Genomic DNA, 25,828 nt, shown 5'->3' on the forward strand with positions numbered 1-25,828 from the left:
TTAAGCTCGTTGAAAATCCAGAATCATTAGACCGATTGAGATATCACTTAATCAATACATCATTATAAGCAGAGCATTTCTGTTTACCGAAGGGCCTGCTTACAAAAGGCACAGAATACATTTAACTGCAAATGGTTGCATCAAAAAATCAAATTGATTATTTGTTTCGATAATCTTTAAGAGAGATCTGGCATTGATCGTTTTGTGCCTGGTCAACAGTTAATCACAATTTCATGGAAGTAAATGCTTAGGGAATGACATTGACAATAACTTTGGTGAGCATAGGGGGCGTGGCTAAGTAGGCATGATATAGGACGTTTCTTTCAGATCCTGCACTACACGGCTGTTAATAGCAATGCACTCGTGCTAGAAATGAAATGAAGATACTGCTGTGGGAACATGCAGTGAACAAAAGGATCAAGTTCTCAGGAAGACCAGAGATGGAGGAATGCAGTTATTAAGATAATAGTAAAGGCGAATCCCGCAGCGGAAGAAAAGAAAATGGCGCCTGCTCTGAAACACAGGATGAGGCTGCAGACAGAGTGGGGAACGGATTGAAACTGTCACTCAATACCAGACATTGGTTGTAATACCCAACTGTAAGCGCTGCACAATTTCAGGAAACAGCAGATGCAGGGACCCTCACGGACCCTGTACGGCTGGCTCCCGCAGGAACAGCAGGTGAGACGGAGTGTATAGCGCCCAGACAACGAAGCGCACACAATCCTGCAACTGAGGCACTCCTGCCTCGGACAACATAATGTTCGGGGACCTGCAGACACCCACTGCGGGTATCCCGATGGAAATCGGAGGTGAGGTACAGGATATTGAGGTACGGACTGTCATATAAAGAGGGAAGGCACACACCATTGTTGTCAGACGGTGAATGGCGCTACCCTGACATAGACATTAAAACTTGCTTTATAAAGCGAACGCACAGGAAAACAGTCACAAAGCAGTCCCCTAAGGTTTGCGACCGAAGCAAAGATTTAGCAGCACTGCACCATTAACACAGAGGTACACTACAGCGGGAGCTTGCTACAGGCAAGGGGCTTACAAAGCCTGACCCCAGAGAAAATTGCAAGAGCCTGAGACCCGGAAATTACATAAGGTGTACAGCGCGCTGCAATAGCAACATTAAACGCGCGGATGCAACCCAAGTGAGGAGGAGCCCCACGTGTAAGATTCTACCAACCGCAGTGCAAGGGATCAAAACAAAAGCACTGTGTAGTCCCATGTGCCGTGAACACACACAAACTGAACAGCCCTATCAATACTCCTGAGAAGTCAATCGTTGGGAGTTAAAGGCAGGGGTCGAGAGCAGCAGGCACTAATGGATGTGGGACCTGCAACGCAAACTATATGAGAGCTGGACCCAATGTAGCTAACGATGCAGCAATGCGAATTGGAACAGGACAACAGTGCACCCGTGCCAGACACCTGGAAAGGAGCATGGGAGAGGCACTGCAGATTAACAACAATGGTACCGAACTGAAGAAGATACCACAGTCTGTGAAAGTAAGGAAAGTGGACACAAAACTTTACTACCACAATAAGTAGACGGTGACACAGGAGAGCATAACCACTGCTGTAAAACGGCTATGACTGTACTGCCCCTTTGGATAGTTGCCTACCCGAACAGAAGCAAGAGTACCACCACACAACAGAGAGAGGTGCAGTACCCTAGATTGAGACAGGACAGTAGTGCACAAACATCAGACACTTCAAAGGGGAAGAGTGGGTGACGCCACAGTTGGACGCAACGGGTATGCAGGGATACTGACCTGAAGCGACACCACGGATTGTGGCAGTAAGGAGATTAAACAAGCTCTACCACTGCAACAGCCATAGTACCACGCTACGCACTACATAGGCAAAGGGAAGTGGTGAGTCAAAACAAAAGCACAAAACGATTGAAGCACACCATCCGGAGTACAGGGACCTCTCCTGTCATTAACATGACATCTAAACTGACGAAAGTCAAAGCGAAGCAGCCGACAATGGAGGAGTTCGCTAAATGGATGCAAGCAACAGAAGTTGTTAAGGCTAATGGACAAGGCACGCAAGAAGAATCAACCCCGACACGTAATGATCAACAAATACTGGAAGCCATTGTGGACCTGAAGACATTGTGGGAGTGCAAGATAAAAATTGGTATCGCAGAATTGAAGACCTCGCTTGAATTTGAGATTGACGCTGTAAGTATGGAGATGAATCTGCTGCAGCAAGATGTTAGGGCGTTGGCTGAGCGCACAGGAGAACTAGACAAAGACATGAAGGCTAATACACCAACTGCACTACTAATGCCAAAGAAGTGCATATATTGCAACAACAAGTGCGCAACCTGTAGAACAGGGCAGAGGAGGCAGAAGGGTGCGCACGCAGGAACAATGTACGGATTGTTGGGCCCCGGAAGGAGAAGAAGGATCGGATCCGACAAACTATATCGAGAATATGCTGTTTCAGGAAAGGTGGATCACTTTCTTAGAGGTTCACCGTGGAGAGAGTGCACAGGGCCCTGACCAGGAAACCGCCACTGAGTCCCCCCCCATGGCCAATCATTGCCAAGATATTGAATTATAATGATAGAGAGAAGATCTTGGAGCATTTTCACAAAGGGGGAAAGATAAGTAGAGCATTTGCGACCATAACAAGAGTACCCGGATTACACCTTCTTGTTACAGAGACAGCAGCTGAATTAAGTGTCGATCAAAAGGAGACTACGCGAGGCAGGCTACAAATATATGCTGCAGTACCCAGAGAAGCTGAAAATGTTTCACAAGAACAAAGCACTTTTTTACGAAACTCCCGAGGAGGTGACAACATGGTTGGATGCAAGGAACTGCCCAGTGGTATGGATGACCAGATGGAGAGCAGATGGATAAGTGAACCTATGTTTTCTCTGAATCGTAATGTTGAACAAGCAGATGCTAAAGAATGTGAGCACAGCAGAGACATTGGGCCTCATTACGAGTCCGGCGGTAACCGCGGCGGTAAAACCATTCCACCTCCATGATTCCTGGAATTACCAGGGCATTACAACCCCGGTTTTCCGGGAATCACGGAGGTGGAATGGTGTTAATCCCCATTTCCATTGAGTCCTATGGGACTCGATGGGAATGGGGATCATGGAAACACCGGCAGCATCTCGTAATGCTGCCGGTGTTTCCTCATCCGCCTGCAGGCGGGCGGTGTTAAACCCGCCAGGTCAGACCTGGCGGGAACATCACCTCCCGCCTGCAGGAGTTGTGATCGCCCGGCATGGAAACAACGGTGGGGGCAGGTTTATCGCCACCGTTGTTTCCATACCGGTCAATTTGTAATGAGGCCCATTGACTTTGGGACTAGACAACAATGCAGAGTGTATTTGATTAGTTTGAAAAGCTCGCAAGAGGGCTTAAGTACAGGTAAAGTGTGTAACATACTGTGAGCCTAAAGCATAAGACACAGGTGCTGCTTTAGATCCGCAGCACCAGGAGACACACTATCACTCCCTATAGGTAAAGCTGGGGTACTGGTAGTGGGAGTTGCTGTAGTTAGAGAAGGAGGAGGAGAGTTTTGGGGACGTTAACAGGGCCGGGCCTACAAACGCAAGCTAAGACGGGAACACATGAAACTGAGAAGAAACATAGGAGGGGAGCAAGATTGTGCGATTGTAGGTGGCTATGGGTGATTTCAAAATTGAGACCTGGAGTGTCCGGCGAATGAATAGTTACTTGAAAAGGAATATGATTATGGCATACCTTTAATGACTAAAAGTAGATATAGAACTTCTACAGGAGACTCACCTTACCAAAGAGAAGCAAAAGAAAATAACAAGAAAATGGAGTGGGAAAACAGTGGGTTCAGCTTACTCGGCATATGCCAGAGGGATTCTGACCTGGGTTGCACCGCAAGTCCCCTTCAAGGTCATCCAAATGGTAGTGGAAAATGACGGCAGGACAGACATAATCAAAGGCGTGGAAGAAAATAAGGAAATATGCATAGTAAACACATACACCCAAATCATGAACCATTTCATATTTTAAAGCTTTGTACCCCAAGATTACCCCACACAGGGATTGCAAATTGACATGAGGGGGAATTTCAATGGCACATTAGACCCGACGAAAGGTAGGTCTGATGGTAAGTTCGATAGTCCAATCGCAGCCGCTAAAGCCCTGGCTATTTTACTGCGCACACTAAAAATGGTGGATGTATGGAGAGTGATGTTCCCGCATGAATGAATGTATTCACATTATTTTGCCCCACGGAACTTATATGCAAGACTGGATTATATGTTTGTAGGAGAAGAGTCAATACGTACGTTCACACAAGATGACTATAAAACAAGAGTCCTGTCTGATCATGCCCCCCGGATTACCACATGGTAAATATTACCACCCCAGGCTAGAGTTCCAACCTGGAGTCTCAGAGTAGAAGCTGTGAAAGATACTGGGTTCCGCGAACAAATGAGAACAGAGGTACACAAATATTTTAAGCATAAGACGGGTAGCGTGGACTCGGAGGGTACATTGTAGGAGGCCTTAAAGGTAGTGATGCAGGAAGTGGCGTTGGCTAAATCCAAAGGGCTGCAAGAGGTGATACTGCAGGACTTGCAGAGAACAGAGAACAAACTGGAAGAGATAATGCAGAATGATAGCGGGACACTGGAAGAAGCGGGGGAAGTGTTCCGTATCCAGCTAGAGTGTAGGAAGATGTGGGACAGACTAGGCAAATTGAGTTATAGAAAATACATAGAACGCCAACACGCAGAAGTAGATAAACGAGGCAGGTTGCTGGCCTGGCTGTATAAAAGCGAGCATGCAAGACAACCCATTTGAGCGGTTCAAGGAAAGGACGGGAGACTATGATACACCCAAGTGGAAGTGAATACATTTTTTTTAGTACTACCAGAACCTTTACAGGGAAGAAATGGGGGAGGAAGAAATAGATATACAAGAAACGCTAATGGAAATACATCTCCTCAAATTGATTGTTGATGAGAGAGATAAACTGAAACAGCCAATCCCGATTGAGGAATTGGTTGATGTGATCAGCGAACTGCCTACTGGCAAAGTTCCCGGGGCGGATGGGCTCTCAAGCAAATTATATAAAGAATATAGGGCAGATATTCTTCCCCCATTGCTGGCAATGTTAAATGAGGCTTTAGAACAAGGCAAGTTACCTGGAACACTGAGAGAGTCAATAATCATCCCCCTCCATAAACCTAATAAACCGGATACTGAATGTGGGTCATATAGACCTTTGTCCTTACTTAATCAGGATGGGAAGATTCTCACTGCAGTGATAGCAATGCGGCTGAAGCCTGTGATAGGTGAACTCATCCACCCAGATCAGACAGGCTATGTCCCACATAGAAACATGTCTAACAATTTAAGAAGATTACACCATACAATAGACCTCACAAACAATGAGACATCAGAAATGGTGGTGGTCACATTAGATGTGGTTAAATCCTTCGACTCAGTGAAACAACCCTCTTGGAGGGTTTTGGTATGGGGCCCACATACATAAAGTGGATGAAATTGTTGCACAATGCACCAATAGTGAGAGTTAGGACGAGCTCCACCTTTTCGGAGCACTGGCAACTTACTAAAGGCACGAGACAGGGTGCCCATCGCCACTGGCAGTATAAGTGAGAGCAGAGTTTGGGGAGAATTTGATTTTGCTATATGCAGATGACATGCTGCTGTACCTCCGATACCAGGAGGAGAATTTACAGTATGTCCTGGAGGTGATGGCGTGATGACCCCCTAGGAGAGTACAGGAGAGTACAGGAAGAGACAGGAAGAGACCGGCTGACAGCTCACAGTTTACCAGTATTGCAGATTATGTGGGAATTAGTCACATTTCGGTACTTAGGAGTAGATATATACCACAACCCCAAAGTAGAATATACGCAGAACATGCTTAAAGCAGTGACCAAGATCGAGCGTAGCATGTTCTTTTGGAAGAAATTACTGCTGTCCATGATGGGGCGCGCAGCATTGCTGAAAATGGTTGTGCTACCTAGTCTCCTGCACTATTTTGCTAATGTCCTGTACGCAATTCCGAAAGGTTTCTTCATGAGATTACACAGCATATGCAGGAGCTTTACATGGCACAACTCCAGAAATAGTGGCACTGAGGAAACTCCAGAATTCTTACGAACAATGAGGCATAAGGGTGCCCAATTTCAAAACATACTTTATAGCTAGTCAACTACAGTTTGTAGCCCAGTGGCTGTCAGATTAATATACAACCGAATAAAGGCTACTGGGAACAGCAGCCACTCTCTTCTTCTTAAAAGAAGTCATGTGGTTGCCAGACTCGTACAAAACCCGTGAAAGCCTCCTGTTGCACCTCCGTGTAAGATATGGGGTAGGGCCAGACAATTGCTATGGGACCCAACACTATACTCCTCGCAGATACCATTGGTAGTATTAGGAGATGAGGATGAGCAGGTTAGGAAGAATGTGCACAAGAATTAGGAACCCATGGGGATAGATCCAGTTGAGGATATACTGAAAGATGGGGTACCCCGTAAATTAGACGAGTTAGTGTGAGATACTGAAATACATAGTGGGCAATATAACACACATGCCAGACTCTTGAGAAGCCTAAAACAAAAATGGCTGGACTCAGTAATGCCTTTGTAGCCTGACAACGTCAATGAATCTCTTTATGATGTATCCGAGGGGGGCATGAAGTATCACGGATATATGAGCTGTTGATGTCTAAGGTCGGTGATGATATAGATCAAACTAGACGCCAATGGGAAGCAGGCCTGGGGGAACCACTGTCCGATGAGGGGTGGAGCAGAGTGAAAGTCTACCATAAAAAAGTGTCGAGGAATACTAGATTGCAGCAAATTCAGTTGTATGTGATGCATAGGGCATATCTGACTCCGAATAAAATAGCTAAGTTAAACCAGGCAGAGGTTCAAGCGTGTCTGAAATGGGGAGATGTAGATTCGGACCTTGTACATATGTTTTGGGCATGCGTAGAGGTGGCAGGTTGTGGAGGGAGGTGGCACAATGGTTAGCAAAAGAGGAAATCACATTAGATGTGGAGTCACCCAAGGCCTGTCTCTTCGGTGGTTTCCCTAGACCCAAAATAGCACGCATGTCAATAGACTTGGTGTATATTCTGGCAAAACGTAGAATAGCGATTGGCTGGAAAGCTAAAGCGAGACCAGTGGCCTATGTTTGGTGGAAGGACCTATTGAAATGGGCTAACGCAGAAACAACTGTGTGGCAGGATGCAGCCTGTAGAGTGGGAGAAGAAGTGGAGTGTGGGGTAGAGTCATGGAGATTGCTTATAGAAAGTCTATCGCCCTCTTAATGCATGATACAAGAATTAGAAGAAATCCCTGAACAGGATACTGAGGTGGTTGTGCAGCACAGACGGGAAGACCAGAGCGAGAAATAAAAGGTGCAGTGTAGGCCTAGTTTGGGAGGGGTTTGGGGGGAGGGGAACAAAGTTATTTTGTTGATAATGTGTGTTGCTGATGATTAAAAATGTATGTAAAGTATGTTTATGTTACAAAACAGAACATGAATTATATATATATAACTTTGGTGAGCATAATGTTTCACAAATAAATGTCTGTTCCATTAAGGTGTCTTTTAAAATGGTCCTTTGTTTAATGGAATGGCAGGGATGGAGGCTCTAGCAAAACACAACATTGAAAAAATGTACAACACAAAGTTAACACTAAATGGTGCAGTTCCAATGACAAGTGGAAATAAATGTTCAGATATTGGTTTTGATACATTTGTCTGGTGGGAAATATGAATACAGATCTCGATTCAACAGAAAAACACTGATCAGTTGCATGTAAAAATTAAATCATACAATTACTGATGAATGCATAATTTGCATATTTTTCCTAGCTCCATCATGCACGAAGTGGCAGAAGCATAAATGATATCTCCAGATCCGGAAAATCTTAAAAATCTAAAGACGCTATTTTTACCAATATCACATTCACATAAAGAGAGTTATTTTAACGTGTCTCATTACAGTTCAATATTATTTTCTCACTCTTATGTGTAGTCTACTCCACAACTAAGACATATCTTATGACTAATACAACTGAAATGGGGCAATATAAGCAAGGAGACATGTCCTGCTTGGTGATAGAAAGTGAGGGGTACCTATCACATGGTCTGTCAAATACAAAAACACTGTGTACAGTTTTGCAGCATGGGTAGAGTTCGCTGGATATCTAAGCTCAAACATACAAAAAGAAGAGAGTGGTTTGGTGAAAACAGAAAATCAAGAAACCCTGTTGTAAAAGAGAAAAGCAGATGTGTGTTTCAACTGTATGTGGCTGATGGAAAATCTCTATCAAAAAGGCCCTGTACAGCCTATCTGTCATGGCTGGATAGCAACCCAGTGATACCAGAGAAAGACTTTGCCCACAAAGGCCTTGCAGGCCTCCCAAATAGCTCCCTTAGGAAGGATGAATGAAGTGGGGGGTTTCCTGGTGAGGACTACATGACTGTAATGGACACCCGAGACATACAGACAAAAGAAAAAGATATAATATAGACAGTGTTCTCTAAATCACCTACTTTACCTTATAGAATACAGCTTTAGGTACCTATATAGTGTCCAACACAAGAGCGATAGCCAGGAAGGTTTCAGTTTAGTCTATGCATCAGAAACCCCATGCAAACAGCAAGAACACAAATAAAAAATAAACAATGGGACCTCTGGGGTGGCACGAGAGCAAAGCTAAGGGAGCAATATAGCATGTGGTTCTGTTAGGAGAAATCGTTAAGAGGGAAGTCGTATAATGTCCACAGGTGAGGGACACAAGGCCAAGAAATCAAATTGAAGGGACTGGCAATATTTCCATACACAGCAGGGAAAACAACACCAGCAACATAGTATAAGCAATCCAAGGGACAGGAAGTAGTTCAGTACACAACGGGTACAATGATACCAGTACCACAAGACAGCAAATACAAGGGATAGGCAGTAGTTTCGTACACAGCAGATAGACACATATGAGCAAAACTCTGGTTTGATAAGCAGTTTTCTTTTCTTCAGATGCAGAGTAAACACCTTATGCAAGGCTGCTTATGATATGATATGATATGTTATTTATAAGTGCTTAATACCCAGAGGTTTCTAGGCACAGCATAGGGATCAAACCTGTGTTGCTCTATGTCGTCTTGCTTCCAAGATGAGCATGTTGCCCCTTAGCTATCCTCCCATTTGAAATGTGATGCAGCACACTGACTCAGTGCACATTACTGCAAACAATGCTGGGCAGAGTAGTGCTGTAAAGAATTATGCAAGGCAGGTCCAGAATTTCCACAGTGGTGCTCTGGCATCTCTGCTGGTGCCACAGCCTAAAAGCATGAACGAACTGAATCCAGAGGCCCCTTCAAAAGGAGAACCAAATTTTCCAAGAGGGATTTTGTAGCAGGTGAACTGACAGAACGGAGAACCTACCTGCCAGAGCAGCCTCCATTCAATTGATGAACCTACCTACCTTTGAAAGACAGATGACAAAGTAAGTTACCAATCCCCAGATTGTTAGACATGTTTGCCAATAATTAATTAAATCCAACATAGCATTTAAAAGTGCTTCAGGAGGCAAATTTAAAAGCTTCATCGATGAAAGTTGGAATATAGTTCAAGGTGTATGTGTTTAATGATAAATAATTAAAATTGAAAATATAAGTAGCATTGTTGTAATATCAATCTCTTCTCAAGTTTTGACCACTGGAAAACTAGCACTGAAGCGCACCACAGCAGAAAAGCTCAAGGTCTTGTAGACCACCATTGATTAACATCATTTTATCAAACACTCAAAAAGACTGGACCTATTTTGGGTGATGCCAGATCAAGCCCTTGTAACATGACATGGACACTACACTACGCAAACCACCATTGTTTTTGCATGGAGGTCCCACACAGATAATAGGGGTGCGGCTTAATGACAAACTTTTTGAAAACATTTGTTTTGTTGTAGATAGGGCCTGATTGATCATAGCCAGAAGACCAACCACCAGTACAGGAATGGGGGTTAAAAGAGACCACAGAGTATGCTATTCTATTTATTTTATTTCATTTATTTGCATCTATAAAGCACACAGAACTGCCCTGAGGCTTTGTGCCGCTGTTACAGCAGGCTTAAGCTTAAACATAGGTATAGAGTAACAGTCGGTTGCAATAATACATTGATAGGTAATACGCAATCGAGAGGGTCAGAGAGTTATGCTATTGACAATGTATTCTTTATTTGTATCACTTGCATTGCAATATTTTAGAAATAGTGTATGTTGTTTAATTATATATACAGAGATACTGTAGTCACTCTCTTGATATCCATTGTCTGTATGATTGTGACTATTCTAACAAGAGTGTTGTTATGTTTTATGTTCCAATAAAATGTAATTGATAAAAGAGACCACATAAAGCACAACATTGTGGCTTGTTCAGGTGTGGGAAGAGGAGGAGGATGTGACAGACCAAGAGAAGAGCAGGAAGAAGGATGGTGAACAAGAGCATGGATGCAAATTGCAGAGCAGTTGAAGTATTGATTAGTGAGTGCAGGGAGTATTGCATTGCAAGTGTACACATTAGACTAGTGAGTGATATTATTGTAGGGATTGTAGGGTATGAATGTGAAGTAGTTGTGAGAGTCAAAGTAGTATGACTGGGGAAGACGTTGGGGAGGAGTAGTAGTAGTATGTATGAGGGAGAAGCAGTGTGAAGGAGGAAGTATTAGTGTGCAGGAGGGAGTAGTAATATGGAGTGATAGTGTGAATAATGGAGTAGTAGTGTGAATGAGGGAGGAGTAGTGTATTGGAGGGACCAGTGGAATGGACGAGGGGTCAGTAGAAAGGAGGACAGAGCAGTAGTCTGGAAGATGGAGTAGTAATATAAATGGGTTGAGGCAAGGCATAGAGGAAGTGGGAGAGACATCATGAGAACAGATGGGACAAATGCATGGAGTAGAAGGAATGAAGGTGGGAGGAGTTGGGAATAATATAGTATTGAAAGGAGAACACCAGACAGAGGAAGAGGGAGAGGAGTATGTGGATGTATTTGGAAGAAGACTGAATGGGTCAGAGGGTCTGTAAATATGTTTTTCTGTCAACTAACAACATTCCTAGTGTAGGGTCAGTCTTGGGTGTCCCTGTGATGGTTCATGAAGACAAGGTTTTTGTCTTTAGGTTGCCCCATATAGCTTATAGAACTCCATTTCAAGAATCATCACAATTGCTAGAGAGAGTCACAAAGAAAGCTTTTCATAAACTGTCTACTAATCTGCTGCTCCCATCTCCAGCAACACTATGGGCCTCATTCCGAGTATGGCGGTAAGGGATAGCGGCCACCGCTAACGAGAGCGGTGGCGGTAATCCCTTACCGCCATACTCCGAGTTCCCTTAGCGCCATGGTGCTTTTAACACCTGCTTTTAGCAGGCGTTAAATACCATGGCGCTAAGGGACCTTGATGTTAATTACGCCACCGTAATTTACGGTGGCGTAATTGACGCCTTCCCCACTCCCATTATGCCCTATGGGGCAAGAATGGGAATGGGGAAGGGTAAATGGGGATTGGGGAATTACCGCCCCGCCAACCTTGGAATGGGGCGGTAATTCCGCCAACCACCAAGGCGCTGCCGGTCCGGGTACGGCGTCAACCAAGGCGTTAATAGCGCCATTGGTTAGCGCCGTACTCGGAATGAGGCCCCATGTTTTGAAAATAGGTTGGCCTTTCACAGGAGTTAACTGTACAACATCTGGTGCAAGGACACTGGGATGATGACAACAATGCAGCTACAAATAAATTACTAAAATGAACTTGCAAAACACCATCAATTGTACACAGAATACTCAAAACACGCCCACAAACACACAATGTGCAATATGCCAAAATATAGCCGCGGCTGCACAGGGTGCCATGTTTACCCGCGGGTAGCATTGCTGAGCACCAGGTGGGTGCTGAATATCTGTGGGTAAAAACTCCAGTCGGTGATGTTGCTAGAAGCGATCCTCAATTCACCAATCACTCCCCTGTTTTGTAAAGCAACATCTGAGTATGGAATATGAATGACAAACGAGACAGTAGTGATACAATGGTCCTTAAAAGGTGTTGATACAATAAATGACTGCTCATGAAATGATTTTAAGTGGATGATGATAAAGTATACATAGTAGTTAAGATATACAAAATCGGGGTTAGGGAGGGTGGATAAAGTTCAAAAACAGGTAAAACATGGGTTGGACACCAACAATGAGAGTAAAATGCATAGAGAGTTCTACAATCATCAGAACAAAACTACATACATTTTTAGCTTTCATACATTCCAAAATCAAAATCACAAGAAGGGGACTATATTTACTAACCAAAATAAAAAAATGGCTGACACATTTTGATTGTAACCTATTACAGACAAACACAGAATAACAACAGTAACATCAACCAATTACAAACACCAAAACACACACATCATCCATACCCTATTCATAGGAACTACTCCTAGTCCCATTCTAGACCCTGCATAGACCCCTTGCTCACTGTTCTTGGAGAGGCACAGCTCCACTCACTGATGAGGCCCGACTAGGCCAAAACACATGTCTGGGGTTGCTGTTAGTACTCTTCTTCAAAGCATCTTTGCATAGCATTTTGGTTCTGGACTGCCTTTGGGTGGGACAACAAGTGATATGCATATGAACAGTTCTCCTCTGTGAAAAGCCCAGTGAGCTAAAACATGTTTGAGACTCTCCTGGGGGCCATCCACCCAAGAACAGGTAAATGGGCTGTGTTTGTGCCGGTAGTTTCTTAATTCATGAGAGACCACAACCAAATATGGATTTTAAACAACAACCTTCAATTCTACGTGAGCATGATGGAGTACACCTAACCGATGAAGGAAATACAGTGTTCCTTCATAACATCAAAACAGTACTACAAATCTGCTAAAATACTACACTCAGTGACCAAAACAAAACTTTTAAGGATTACCTATCAAGTACAAATACACAAATTCTATAAAATAATACCCAGAATTTTGTTTAAGATAACCACAGAGAGTGTTTCTTGACTTTTTTTTATAACTGCGGTTACAAATTGCTAGTTAAAGGGGGGGGCTCACTTTGGTATTTATAATACAATAGAAGTACAAAGATCAATATAGTAAAAGACTGCTCATGTACACGGGAAGCACAGGAATGTCACAGGGACGTATGCCATCCGTTGGAGGAATCCCTTCCCATGCGCTACTCCAGTTCACAGTCTTTGAGCTTCTCATGGAGTCACCGTTCTACCCGCTGGGGGTATAATATTAATAATAATAATAATAATAATAATAATAATAATAATAATAATAATAATAATAAAACCCCAGGAGTGCCTTTTTGGCACCCCGGCTCAGGACACTCATCTCGGTGTCCATCAGGCCTGATGGGCAGCCCTTCTCCCTCATCACCGGGTTGTCAACGTCCTCATCAGCATTCCCCTCAGCATGCAGCATTGGTGACAGTGGCACCTGTAGAAACCAACTGAAGTTCTGTGTCACTGTTTCGTGCCCTCACTTTGCGGTGACCATCAACCCTTTTCTCCTGACTACTGTCCAAGGCGCATTCTCATGTGGAAGGCACAACTTTTGGGTGGGGTTCCATGTAGTAACCAACATTGAATCACCCACTCCCACTCCCACTGGGCTGCTTCCCAGCCATCTTCTGACAGACTCTCTCCTGTTGGCCTGCTCCTGCTGTTACCTCCACCGCACTGGATCCGGAATTGCGATTCTCTGGGACTGGTTTTCAGGATTGAGGGAAGCAACCTTCTGCCCTAAGAGAACTTCGGCCTGTGACATTCCCGTGTGTGTGTGCTGCCTCATCCGATATGCCATCAGAAATTAAGTGAGGGTGAGGTCGATGGTCTGCTCCTCGCCGTGTGCAATCCGGAATGACTTGTTCAGAGTCCTTATGAATCTCCCCACATCAGTGTTGGCTCTGGGCCAGCACGGGGTAATGTGCTTGTGGAAGACACCACAGAACCTAAGGAATTTCTCAAACTCTGCTCCCTATAAGGGCGACCCGTTGGCCGAACGTATGAGACTGGGATTCCGTTGGCAACAAAAAGGTTCTCAAGAACCGGAATGAACTTGGTGGCTGCCGGCGATTTGACAAACTGAACAAAGGGGTATCTTGAGAACTTATCAATCACTACAATGAAATGTTGAGTCCGCAGTACAGTCCCAAATTCCACACTCAGCACTTTCCACAGTGCAGTGGCCATTACAGGTGAATCGATTGGCGGCTCCTTCACAGCAGTTGTTGATGCTTGGCACCAGGTGCCCCTGGCCAGGGCCTCTTCCAACTTCCGTTCCATGCCAGGGAACCACACCTTTTCCCGGAGTCAAGCCTTGGTCTTGCTGGTGCCTTGGTGCCCGATGTGAGCCAAACCTAGAATTTTCTCCTGCAGCGTTGGTGGGATGACCAGCTGAGTCCCCCTCAGCAGGACCCCTTAGTGTCCCATGGATAGCTCTGGGTGAACCCTGGACAGACCAGCAGAAATGCCTGGGCCACAGGTGTGCAATGCTGGTTTTCCTGTAGCTGGCCCATGAGATCCTAGAGGCCTAAGTCACACCTCGTGGTGTCAGCGATGTCATCCAGCGACAAAGCATTGGGGACTGCCGCTCTTGTTATCACGGCAATAAAAGCTTCAGTGCTGGTTCCCTCATCCTTGCTGGTTCCCTCATCCTCGACCATGGGGTACCGCGAGAGATAGTCCACAGGGTTGCCCACCCCAGCAATGAATCGCAAGGTGACTCCATGCTTTTGCAGTTGGAGGAGCCATTGTTCCAGATATATCAGCGATCTTGGGGCAAACCCTGTCATGATTGGGACAAGGGGCTTATGGTCAGTTTAGACTGTGACAGGGTGTCCAAATATTTCGAGATGGAATTGTTTGCGGCCCCACAGGACCGCTGGCACTTCCCGCAGGCGCTTCCCGCTGGCGCTTCCCGCTCGATTGAGAGTAGCAGCATTCAATGTATGAGAGAGCCTTGCTGGCGTAGTCCACAGGCCCCTCCACTTCTTAGTTGTTGACCTGCAAGAGTACCGCCCCGAACCCGATGGGGCTTGAATCAAAGACGATTTCCATAGAGCGGGCAGGGTCGAAATAGGCCATTTCCTTCCTTGTCAGTTATTAGAGCATCCATCACCACATGAAGTGCCCTGTCCTCCAGCTGCCCCCATCATAACTCCAGATCCCTCTTGGTGAGCACCCTCATGTGCTCTCAGATTTTTGCCAGGTTGGGGCTAAAATGCCCACAAATGTTCACCATCCCCAGGAAGCTTTGCACTACCAAGAGAGACTCTAGGGGATGGGGGGATGCCATTTTGATGTCATTCACTTCTTTAGGGTCTGGGAAAAATATCCCATCGTGGAAGATCGAGCCAAAGAAGTCCACCTTTGGTTGCATGAACTTGCACTTGCATCTGTTAAGTGTCAGATGTAATCAGAAAGGCAGGCCAGGACTGCCTCAAGTCTCAAAATGTGGTCTTTGTGAGATTTTGAGAAGACAAGCACATTGTTGCTTAAATTCAGGACTCATGGGATCCCTGCCAGCATTCTCCTGATGGTGTGCTGGAACACCTCCACCTCTGAGGAAACCCCAAAGATCAGCCTTCTGTAACTGAAGAGTCCAAATTGAGAAGAAAAAGTTGTTATTGTTCTGTAGTCCACGTGTATGGGCACCTTATGGTTTCCAGTCTTGAGATCGAGGGTGGAATAAACCTTTGACCCTTGCAGATCAGCAAGAATGTGTGGTAGCTGCATTTCCATGCATATTCTCACTTGCTCTGGGGCTTTGGGCTTAGCAGCAACCACGATGGGGACACCCATGGCATCGGGCTCACTATCCTTTCAATGATTTCAGCCTTCTCCAATTTCCCCAGATCCTCTTCCACTTTCTTAGATTTAGTGGATTGCAGTGATGCTGTGATGCTACCGATTGTACAGACACATCAATATGATTCCTCACCTCCTGGTTCTTCAGACAGCCACCTCCTTCGGACAGGTGCATGAACCTTGGCAGCAAACACTCAGAGTCACCCACGTATACTTTGAATGCAAACTGAACCAATCCTAGATCCTCTGCTGCCACGTAGCTCAACAATGTTCCCTTCTCAATAGGAGTGATAAAAAATGTGGTTTCCAACGAACCATTGTCATGTGTCAATGAGGTGCAAAAAACCCCATTGAGGGTTTGGGGCAAAGAGCCACCGAAGGTGAATATCTGAATCCTGGGGCGATGCAGCATCAGTAGTGGTGACAGCCTATTGAACTGTGCCGCTGGCATCACATTGACGGATACCCCTGTGTCGATGAGCACTGGCACATCCTTCCCCAGCAAAGACACTAAGCATTGAGGCTTGGGGCGCATGCCAACCTCCCACAAGCAGATTGCAGAGACAAAGAATGCTTCTTAGTGATCCCCTGCACCCTCAAGGCATGAGAGTCCTGGTGCTTGGTCTGCTGCGAGGGTGGCAACTTTCCGTTGGCATGGCCGGGATGGGGTCAGTGGTGGCCTCACAGTCTGCGGCCCAGGCCATGGCACTCAGCACATCCTTACAAAGTGGATGGGCTTGCTGCACCGTCCGCGGAACTGCCCCATTGCTGGGCATTCTTGCTTGTGGGGCAATGGGCCCCTGCCGTTGTCACAAGCATTTTTATCACAACCGTCCATGGGACCACTTGACTTTCTTGCTCCACGTGAGGGTCATCCCTTTGACCTGGGTGTCCCTCTAGCCATCACGACATGTACTTTTCATTAACCCTGCCTGCCTTTGAGGCCTCTTCCAGCTGCACAACATAAGATGACGAATGCTCCTGTGCTCGACACAACTCCAAAATCTGCTGCAGTGGAACATCAGGCTCCTTGAGGATCTGTCACAGCAGGGCCATTCACGTGCAGGCTGGGTGATATGGGCATGGATCTCATCTGTTTCATAATTCAGTTGACAAGAAATTGCCAGGTGCCACAGCACCACATGATACGCATCTAGAGTCTCATTCGGGTGCTGCTTTGCTCGCCACAGCCAGAACCTTTCATAGTCCTGATTGACCATGAGCCTAATGTAGGCCTGGAGTGTAGTTTTCACCTCTGCATAGGAATAGTCACCTGGTTGTAGGGATTTGGATACCTGATGCACCTCTTACTCCCTGCATAGGACAGGAGCATTGCCTTCATTTTCTGGTCATCATCTTTCCCAGGCGTGGTGAAATACATTTCCAATCTCTCAACCCACAAGTGCAACCTGGGTCCTTGCATTACCAGTGCTCCTGTGACATCAAACTCTGGGACTGGGGCATCTGCAAAGCCCTTCAGTGTTCCTTGCATTCTCCTTGCATTTCTAGACATGTCCCTACACATGCTTGCCACAGGGGTGGCCTAGGGTGTGGGCACCCCTTCATCCTCCCATTCACCGTTAATGATTGGCTAGCTCTGTTGGCATCATTTTGTTCTGGACTGGGGTGGCCCATACTGGACCTCGTTCCTACAGCCGCACAAACACCCAGTTAGGGCCGCTAGCTATGATATACGTGTACCCCAGGTGAGTCCTGACTGTTAGCAGACTAGCAGACAGTTGCCTGCCCCAGGAGGGTCCTTGGTGTGGCAGGGCACTCTATGTGGGTGTTTTATATTATTGGCCTCCCCAGCTTGGGGATGTGTCAGGTCTCTTTCGACCCGCTCACAGTGTGTTTTACTTTTTATTTTTCTGGAGAATGCTGCTCTTCTCCCTGCATCAGCACCATCCGTGGAGCAGCAAGTGACTGCAAGAACACTATGCGGTGGGCCTGCTGCGTTGGCTCATGCAGCCGCCACATCACGGCCTTTGCATTGGGACTTCCTGTGGCCTCAGCAGGCACTTGTACACCGCTTTATGGCGTCGGGCAGGGGGATGGGCCAGATCCCATTTTCATTGCCAGTTCTTACGTGCTGAGAGAGCACAGGAACAACACAGAGACGGTTACCATTCATTGGAGGAATCGTTGCTTGTGCATGGTCGGGGACTCCTTTTATTTCTGCACACACTTGGGTCATCACCTGACACTGGTGACAACCCACATTACAACATCTAGGCTACAATACAGTGTATGGGCATCTAAAACTAGAGTAGGGTGGCTCCTTTTCTATCGATTTTTCCAAACAATTTTCTTCTGTTTTTTCTCCACAGTCTCACATGTAAGAGAGTCTGAAAACACACAGCCAAAATAGATAAGACTCCCAAATATCTACTGTGTCACTGACCATGGCTATGGCCAGTGATTTTTCACTCTAACGTCAGTATACCTATAACAATAACTTTTAAAAAGAAATAAAACACAGACACTCCAAAATGTATAGCCGCGGGCATGTAACTACTCTTACCCGTGGATATCTGTAGTCCTTCATAGCCTCAAATATAGATGTGAATATCAGGAAAAACAATCAATGCAAATAAAATGCATTCTTGCCTCCCAGGCCCTCACCAAGTGCCCGCCTCATCTGTGCCAGCTCCCCCCACTCCCCAGATGGCCTCCTCACCTCCCCTCTCACCTTCCCCCAACGACACACGCTGTTTCTGTGACTCAGTTTGCTTTGAGATGTCGGCTATTTGAGTCTATAGCCGTGACTACAGAAAGTTTGCTTTGATAACTCAGTCCCTGGACCTCTCATAACTCCCAAATCTCACTTGGTTGCCTCCAGCAACCTCTCCACCTCTAGACTAAGGTCAGAACTGCCATGCGCAACAGCTCCAGCATGCACAGTTGTAGTGTACTGGTCCGGAAAGGGTGCAGGTACGTTGCTACCGGCACCCTTATTTCCAGACTGGCATCCTTGTAATGAGGCCCATTTTCTTGTATCTATAAATATGTGGTGTTCCTTGGTATATAATTCTCTGTTATGCTTTGATACAAGATTATTGATATCTGGGCAATTCAGGCTGAATGGTGGACATTAGGCATGGATTTGTCTCCAACAAATTGTTTCAGTGTTATGTCTATGATGGCAGTGCTCAGATTGCCCTCGTTAGTGTATTGATGCCAACCAACATAGAATGTTATCTGCTTTTTGACTTTTTTATTGTACTAACTATACTTTTATTGAGGTTTTGACTCTGTTGATATTCCTTTGTGAAAAGTAATCCTTGTTAAATGTCATGGGATATCACTTTCTCCATGGTCGAAATCATGTGATGTTCATCCCTGGGGCAGCACCTGTGGAAGGGTTGGAGAGCATCATGCAATTGCAATTCTGCTACTTCTGACATTTTGAAAATGTGATGTGTGTGTGTGTACCATATTTGCCATTTCTGCTATCGCTAGAACATGTAAAACATTAAAGGTTATGCATACACCATGCTAGATATAGTTTATATGGACATTCATAATGTTGTGAAACGTGTGTCTGAGAGAGAGAGAGAGAGAGAGAGAGAGAGGGGGAAAGAGGGAGCGAGAAAAGAGAAAAGCACAATTGTGTTACCATTTCTAAATAATGTTTAATATTCTTATTCTTTTTTTTTCAAAGGGAGATGCATCAGCAAAGCATGGGTATGTGATGGAGATGTTGATTGTGAGGATGGATCTGATGAGGATAGCTGCGAAGAATTCACTTGTGGACCACCTAAGTACCCCTGTGCCAACGATTCTTCCATCTGCCTGCAGCCTGAGAGTCTCTGCAATGGAAAATATGACTGTCCTGATGGATCCGATGAAGGCGTCATTTGTGGTATTTACCATTACACGGCCTTATTTTCTCTAGCAGGAAGGAGAAAAGCATGTTTGCTACCATTTGATTTTCATTATACCTCTTTCAATAATAGCTTCCTTTCTGGAGCTATTTTTGTTTACGTTTTCAATATTATGTTGACAAATAATTCTTACAATACACTCGTATTGCAATGTTCTATGGATGGGGTTATTACATAGTTCAGTGGCCTACTTCTTAACAGCTCCTTTCTGATGAGTTATGAAGTACAGGAATATTGTGGAAAATATCTTCCATGGTTAGTCTGTCCATCCACCCCTTCATTTCTGCGTTTAGATGCTGGGATTGTGGGGTCACCACCTCTAATTAAACTCTGCTCACAAAGCACTATTTGACTCCACTGTATTCGGCACACTAATACTGCAGTTTGCAGTTCCCTTCAACAATGCAAGGATTTGCCCACACAAAAATCAGGAGCTATTCCATTTGAAATGGCCAGATGACAGAGGGCATGCCTGCAATGTGTGTCACTGTGACTTAAACATCTAGACATGACAGTGATCGTTCAGAAAGCAATGAATGCAACATGGTTTAAATCTGGGAAATATGTTTGGGGGTTGTGAGCGGAGGTAGTTCATAATTGCATGAGATATTCTGACTGTGGCCATGATAGTCAGTGGGTTAGCTACTACATTGATTCTCAGAGTCCCGTGGTGGTCACCTTTCAATCAAACATTATTTCATAGACAGATGTAGATGGTGTGAGCATAATAATCTAGAAATGCACTAAAATAATAGTGTGCCAACGGGCAATGTTGGTAGGTCGAAGCAACAATATTATTCACAGTATTCAGATAAAGGTTCAGTCATTTCCAATGTTTGCTCACCTCATAATATGCGTAGGTAGAGGTGTTAAATACATGTTGTGAAAAGATCCCCATGTCTAATCTAGGGAAGCAACATTGGAGTGGTCAGTGGAAACGGGTGCCTCTCTGACCTAGTCGATACTTTACCCAGAGGAGGTGTATGGGTGATCCCTAGACAACCCCAACTGGGTCCTCACACTAAGGCAGGGGGCAGTGTGGCGGGTTGGAAAAAGGAGGTGGACACTTGAAGGACATTGTGAGTGTGTTTTAAGAAAACAATAACAATAAGGCCAATCTTTCCCTATCGCTATTCAGGTTTGCCTGCCTGTATACATAACTCAAGGTAACTCAAGGTGCTCGACAGTCGTCAGGAATTTCCAAATGAATATGTCCTCCATCCAAAAGTAATTCCATCTGACCCTACCACTATTTGACTAACTTAAATTATACTAGGAAAATATCTCTTCCTTCTGGTTATTCTGGTGTGCCAATGGGCCTCATTCCGAGGCTGGAGGTAATGGCAACGGTGACCGTTAACACTTACCACCATATTCCGAGTTCCCTTTTGCGGGTTGGCACTTAACGCCTGTTTTTAGCAGGATGGGGATGGGGAACCGGTATGGTGAATGGGGAATTACCGGTCCCTCCAACCTTGGAATGGACCGGTAATTACTCCATTCACCATGCCGGATTTCCATGGAGTAAATAGCTCCATGGTTGCTTACCATGGTGCTATTTACTCCATGGATAGCGCCAGCCTCGGAATGAGGCCCAATGTCTCCATGTATCTTGTTAAGCTAATGTCTCTGCTTATTCCGAAACTCTTTTCAGTATGATATCTTCAAACAGTCTCTTGTCACCTTCTGGACTAGCTCCTGTAGCTCTCTAATAATATACTTAGGTTTGTTCTCCCCTCTAGAGGCAGTTACGCCACATTTCTTTGCAATTCTCTTATACTCTCTCCCAGGCATATATTGCTTTCTGACTTCTGTATCTCTGGCTTTTTTAACTTGGCTATCCTATGTAACAACATGAGCTATACCATTCCCTGGCCTGGTTTAGTTTGATTACTTCTTGCCTGTTCTAATCCAAGTGACGGCAGTTCCCATTTAGACTGCAACCCTTCCCCCCAGGGTATGTGCATCCTATTCTTAATACGTTCTCTTTCAGGCTGGTTTGTTACTCTACAGACCCCCTTAATACAGTTGCAATCTTCTGCCTTTATATTAAGGCTCTCGTCAATTTCACTGGGACAAGCCTCTATGTGTGCACTTTCTTAATTCTCTCCTCAAGTGTATTTGTTATTCTCTTCATGGTTTTAATGCAGTTCCTTTGCCAGGGCTTGATATTTACTATCTCATAAATTTCACTGGGACTAGTTTCTCTTTGTATCCATTCCCTAAGACATTCTGTCTCAGGTGTATTTGTTATTAGATTAACACCGTCCCACTTTAACGGTTTTTTTAAAGTCTCGTCAATGTCATTGTCTCCTCTTGCATATTGATGCCTCGGTGGCATCTGGGTATTCCCATTCCCCCCAGTCACCACTGAGTTTTCTGGAGAACACCTACGGATTCGGGTTCTCCCCCTCTACTCCATCTCTCATGTTAGTCTTTGGCGTTAGTAACTCTCACTTGGTTCTCTTTCATAATGCAACTGCGTCTGACTATCGGTCACAGAGTCTCTCGTGGAATCTCTTGCTTGGTGAGTTCCGCCTTGTTTGACAGTTGGACTGCCCACCATGAGGTTATTGTGGTCACACTACAGTGGGGATAAGGCTTCACTTCTTCTCCATTACTCTCACCTCGGAAATGCCAGGCTTCCAGCATTTCCTTCTGCTGCCCAGGACTCCTACGAAAGTCAAGGGCTCCACAGCTCTCATTGGCTCCACATCCAGGGGTCAGCTTCCCCTGCTTACACTCTTCTGCCACTGGCCGTGCTTTGCCTCTGCAGGGTGTATTCTTCTGTTCCAGTATCCTCATCTCAGGTAAATGTGCTTCCCTAGTTAAAGAGTCAGATCCTACTTTTTGTGCACAATGGGATCTTTTACTTTTGTCTTCAGTGAAGTCCCTGGAGCTCATAATGTTCTTTACAACTGGTAATCCCATATATGCGACAAATACCCCTGACTCTTCACAGCAGTTCGAGGGCTACCTATACTCACACCACCCCAAACCTAACCATTAATCACTACAGGAAATGAGGGATAAACATAACCCTTAACATTATCCTTTAGGTGACATCTCCTAGCGAGCCATTCTAGCTCCCTTACCAGACCCACATTTCCATTGGGGAAAACAAAGCCTTTGCATTTGAGGAAATAATGGTATAGCATTGCTAACAACCCAACAAGCAAGAAAATACATTTCATCTACTGGCACTAATGTCAGAGGGACAGTTTTATATTATGCCTCGGGTGTGCTGCTTGCAAAGCCCCTGCTGTTCCAAATTTTTGACCCAACAAAGTGATGCTGACTCATGATGAACACATGAGCAAGAAAACACACACACACAACTCATTCCTCCTGCATTGCAGATGGTACAAACTTGCAAGTTCCCCATACAGGAAGTGAATACAAAATAGTTCTATTACAGTGCTTACCAAGATTATTTCCAAGTTTAAATTTACACACTAGGAAGGCAGACACAAAGCCACAATGGCAAGTAGGATCTCGGGGAAAAGTGGGAGAATAGTATCATGGCCATGGCTCTTCCGGAATCCAAGATGGAGGCAGGCCTTCATCTGCCATCAGGCCAGACTCCTTCCAATTCACATGACCCAATTCAATAGCCAAATCACCTACCAACACAGCCCTTAGTACACAGGTGTTCTCAATATCATTAAGCACTGCCCAAGTGGAGGAGAGACCCTGTTTTAAAAGAAAACCAGATCTGTCTTGTAGGGAGCTTTGTTTGAGTAGGTGTTGGATCGAGAATTTATTTGAAGGTTTTTGGAGAAGGAGAACTTTGATAACAGGTAGATGTGGCGGGGAAGAATTATTGGGGAGCGAGTAGATGGACTATCAGATAGACAGAGATTTGTGGGAAGGCTGAGCATGACATAACAATAAACAAGGGGTGATGTCTCATGGTACAGCTCAAAAGCTATAAACAGTGGATATCATTCTCATGAAACGGTAAAACATAACCAAAGGATCATAATGTTACTTCTATAAACATCCAGTATTTTTAAAAACATTCCAGTTTAACACAAATCTGATAAAAAATTATCTCAAAGAGAATTATTTTTTATATATTTGTGTGCAAAAGAACTAGACTCATACTAAATACTGTCATAGTATGTTAGAGGCAACTATTTCCTTAATGTATTTTGTTGTCAACATGGAACATAAATGTTATCCTCTAATGTATCTAATGAAGTGATAAATGGGCGCTAAAGTGCTAAAAGTTAAAGTGTTAAATGTCATCTAAATAAAGTGATTCTGGTTTATTTACCCTTTGAATCAAGGGTTCTATGCTGAAAATCTCTGCCTTTCTTGAAATATATTGCTGGCTTGCCATACAGATTTCCTCTGAACTCTATCCCTTGACCGGGCTTTCCCAGTTCCCAGTTCTTCATTCTCCTGGGCCGTGGTCTTATTCCTCAAACCCCCATTGATCACTGCCATTTTAATCTTCAAGGGGGGGGGGGCTGATTTGATAGTTATGTAACAACCTGCACTGTCCTAATTGTTGTTCGTAAAGATTTGAAGCTCAGTGCTGCCATCACTGTCAACTTAATTCTCACTGTTTAGTGGAAGACATTTCTGCAGTTCTCCATTTTCTCCTCATTGCACATCTTGCCATTTCTCCCGAGTCACTGCCCTGCAACTGAACTGTATCTTTGTGTTTCATGGATGAATAACATGGCTAGAATTCTGATGTTTAGTTTTGGCTTCACAGAATGAATCAGACCACATCCACATCAGTATGTTGTTCATCTGGATTACAGTGACTTTGCAGAGTTGCTCAGACCATCCCTGTGATGGTGGGCTTTAACTCCCTGCAGGTGAATGGCATGTTGACCACTGCTTTGCATGTTGTTTCCAAAGTATGTGTGCTTTGGTAGACCTGTGATTTCTCACTTCTCTCCCACACTACTCATAACCTCTGCTAAGATTACTGCATTCCTTGCAGGGTACATGTTGCTAAGATGGTGGGCCTGGTGGACAGAGTTTAGGAGGCCACCCTAGTCATAGTGAACAAGGGGGAACTCTGGGAGTTTGGCCAGACCGATCAAGGTAGCATGAAGAGTGTGCACGGCTAAGTCTCAAGAGAGGTGAGTGGGGTCAAGGGTACACAATGAGTCCACACAGTGAGCTCACAATGATTAAACTTAGACAATAAGTATACTAATACTATATTTAGTATTGGCCAAGAAACCCACTACAAAAATGTATCAAACAGGTAAGGTTATCACACAATACTAAAAATATAAAACATATATATACAGTCACGGATAGTTAGAGCAAAGTGTACAGTTCACCATGACCAATACATGAAAGGGACGGTAAGTAGTTAGAAATTGCAACAACAGCCCGTAGGAAAAGGAACCCTAACTTTTAAAGTCCAACCCAAAGTTGAATGAGGTCGTGTGCTCAAAAGTTCACAAGTACTTTTGTAAGCTAGGAACAAGTTAGGGAAATGTTCCGGTGGATGTGAAGATTAGTCCAGAAGAGTTTCAAAGGCATTTAGTGGTGAGTAAAGTAATGTTATATCTTTTGGAGTACTTTTGTAACAAGTGTTGCCAAAGCAAACTCATCTTCACAAACTTTATTATGGAGGAGATAGGGGTACTGGTAAGTATGGCAACTACTCACAGCCCATACTCTGATATTTCCCAAGACTTGGCAGGTCAAAGAAGGATCGCTTGAGGTAGGTTTTGCCGTTGTCTGTTCCAGTGGTAGAGTCCCAGGAGTTGTGGGTGCAAGCAATGTTCCTGGGGGGGCAGAAACCTAGTGCCATCCTTTCCAGTGGAGATATGCAGCAGGCACCAATGCAGGACTCTTCAAGGCACTCTACCAGAAAGGGGGTGGCTGGTTACAACGATTGTCACTGCGTGCAGCGACAAAAGGTGCCTCAGTAGTCACATTCAGAGAAAGTCTTCCGGTTCCAAATCCCTTGATTTTGGGTTGTTTAAACTTTGCAGGACAGTGACTTATGGGACTAGCTGGAGATCACCAAAGTTCTGGGTGAAAACAGGGTACAGCGGCGCTTCTCACGCAGTAGACCAAAATGGAGTTGGTC

General features: G+C 44.8%; 1 protein-coding gene across 3 annotated transcripts in view; it reads left to right on the forward strand.

Moving 5' to 3' along the window:
• The window catches only part of LRP1B (LDL receptor related protein 1B), a 4,835,697-nt gene that overhangs the window by 2,752,803 nt on the left and 2,057,066 nt on the right, over positions 1-25,828 (forward strand). For all 3 annotated transcript variants that reach the window (XM_069616528.1, XM_069616527.1, XM_069616526.1), the window contains exon 22: positions 19,536-19,736. In XM_069616528.1, coding sequence (XP_069472629.1) covers positions 19,536-19,736 — 201 coding nt within the window. The remainder of the gene's footprint in view (positions 1-19,535; positions 19,737-25,828) is intronic.

The sequence above is a fragment of the Ambystoma mexicanum genome, chromosome 9 (genome assembly GCF_040938575.1).
Source record: "Ambystoma mexicanum isolate Mex_15411 chromosome 9, UKY_AmexF1_1, whole genome shotgun sequence".
NCBI classification, from domain to species: Eukaryota; Metazoa; Chordata; class Amphibia; order Caudata; family Ambystomatidae; genus Ambystoma; species Ambystoma mexicanum.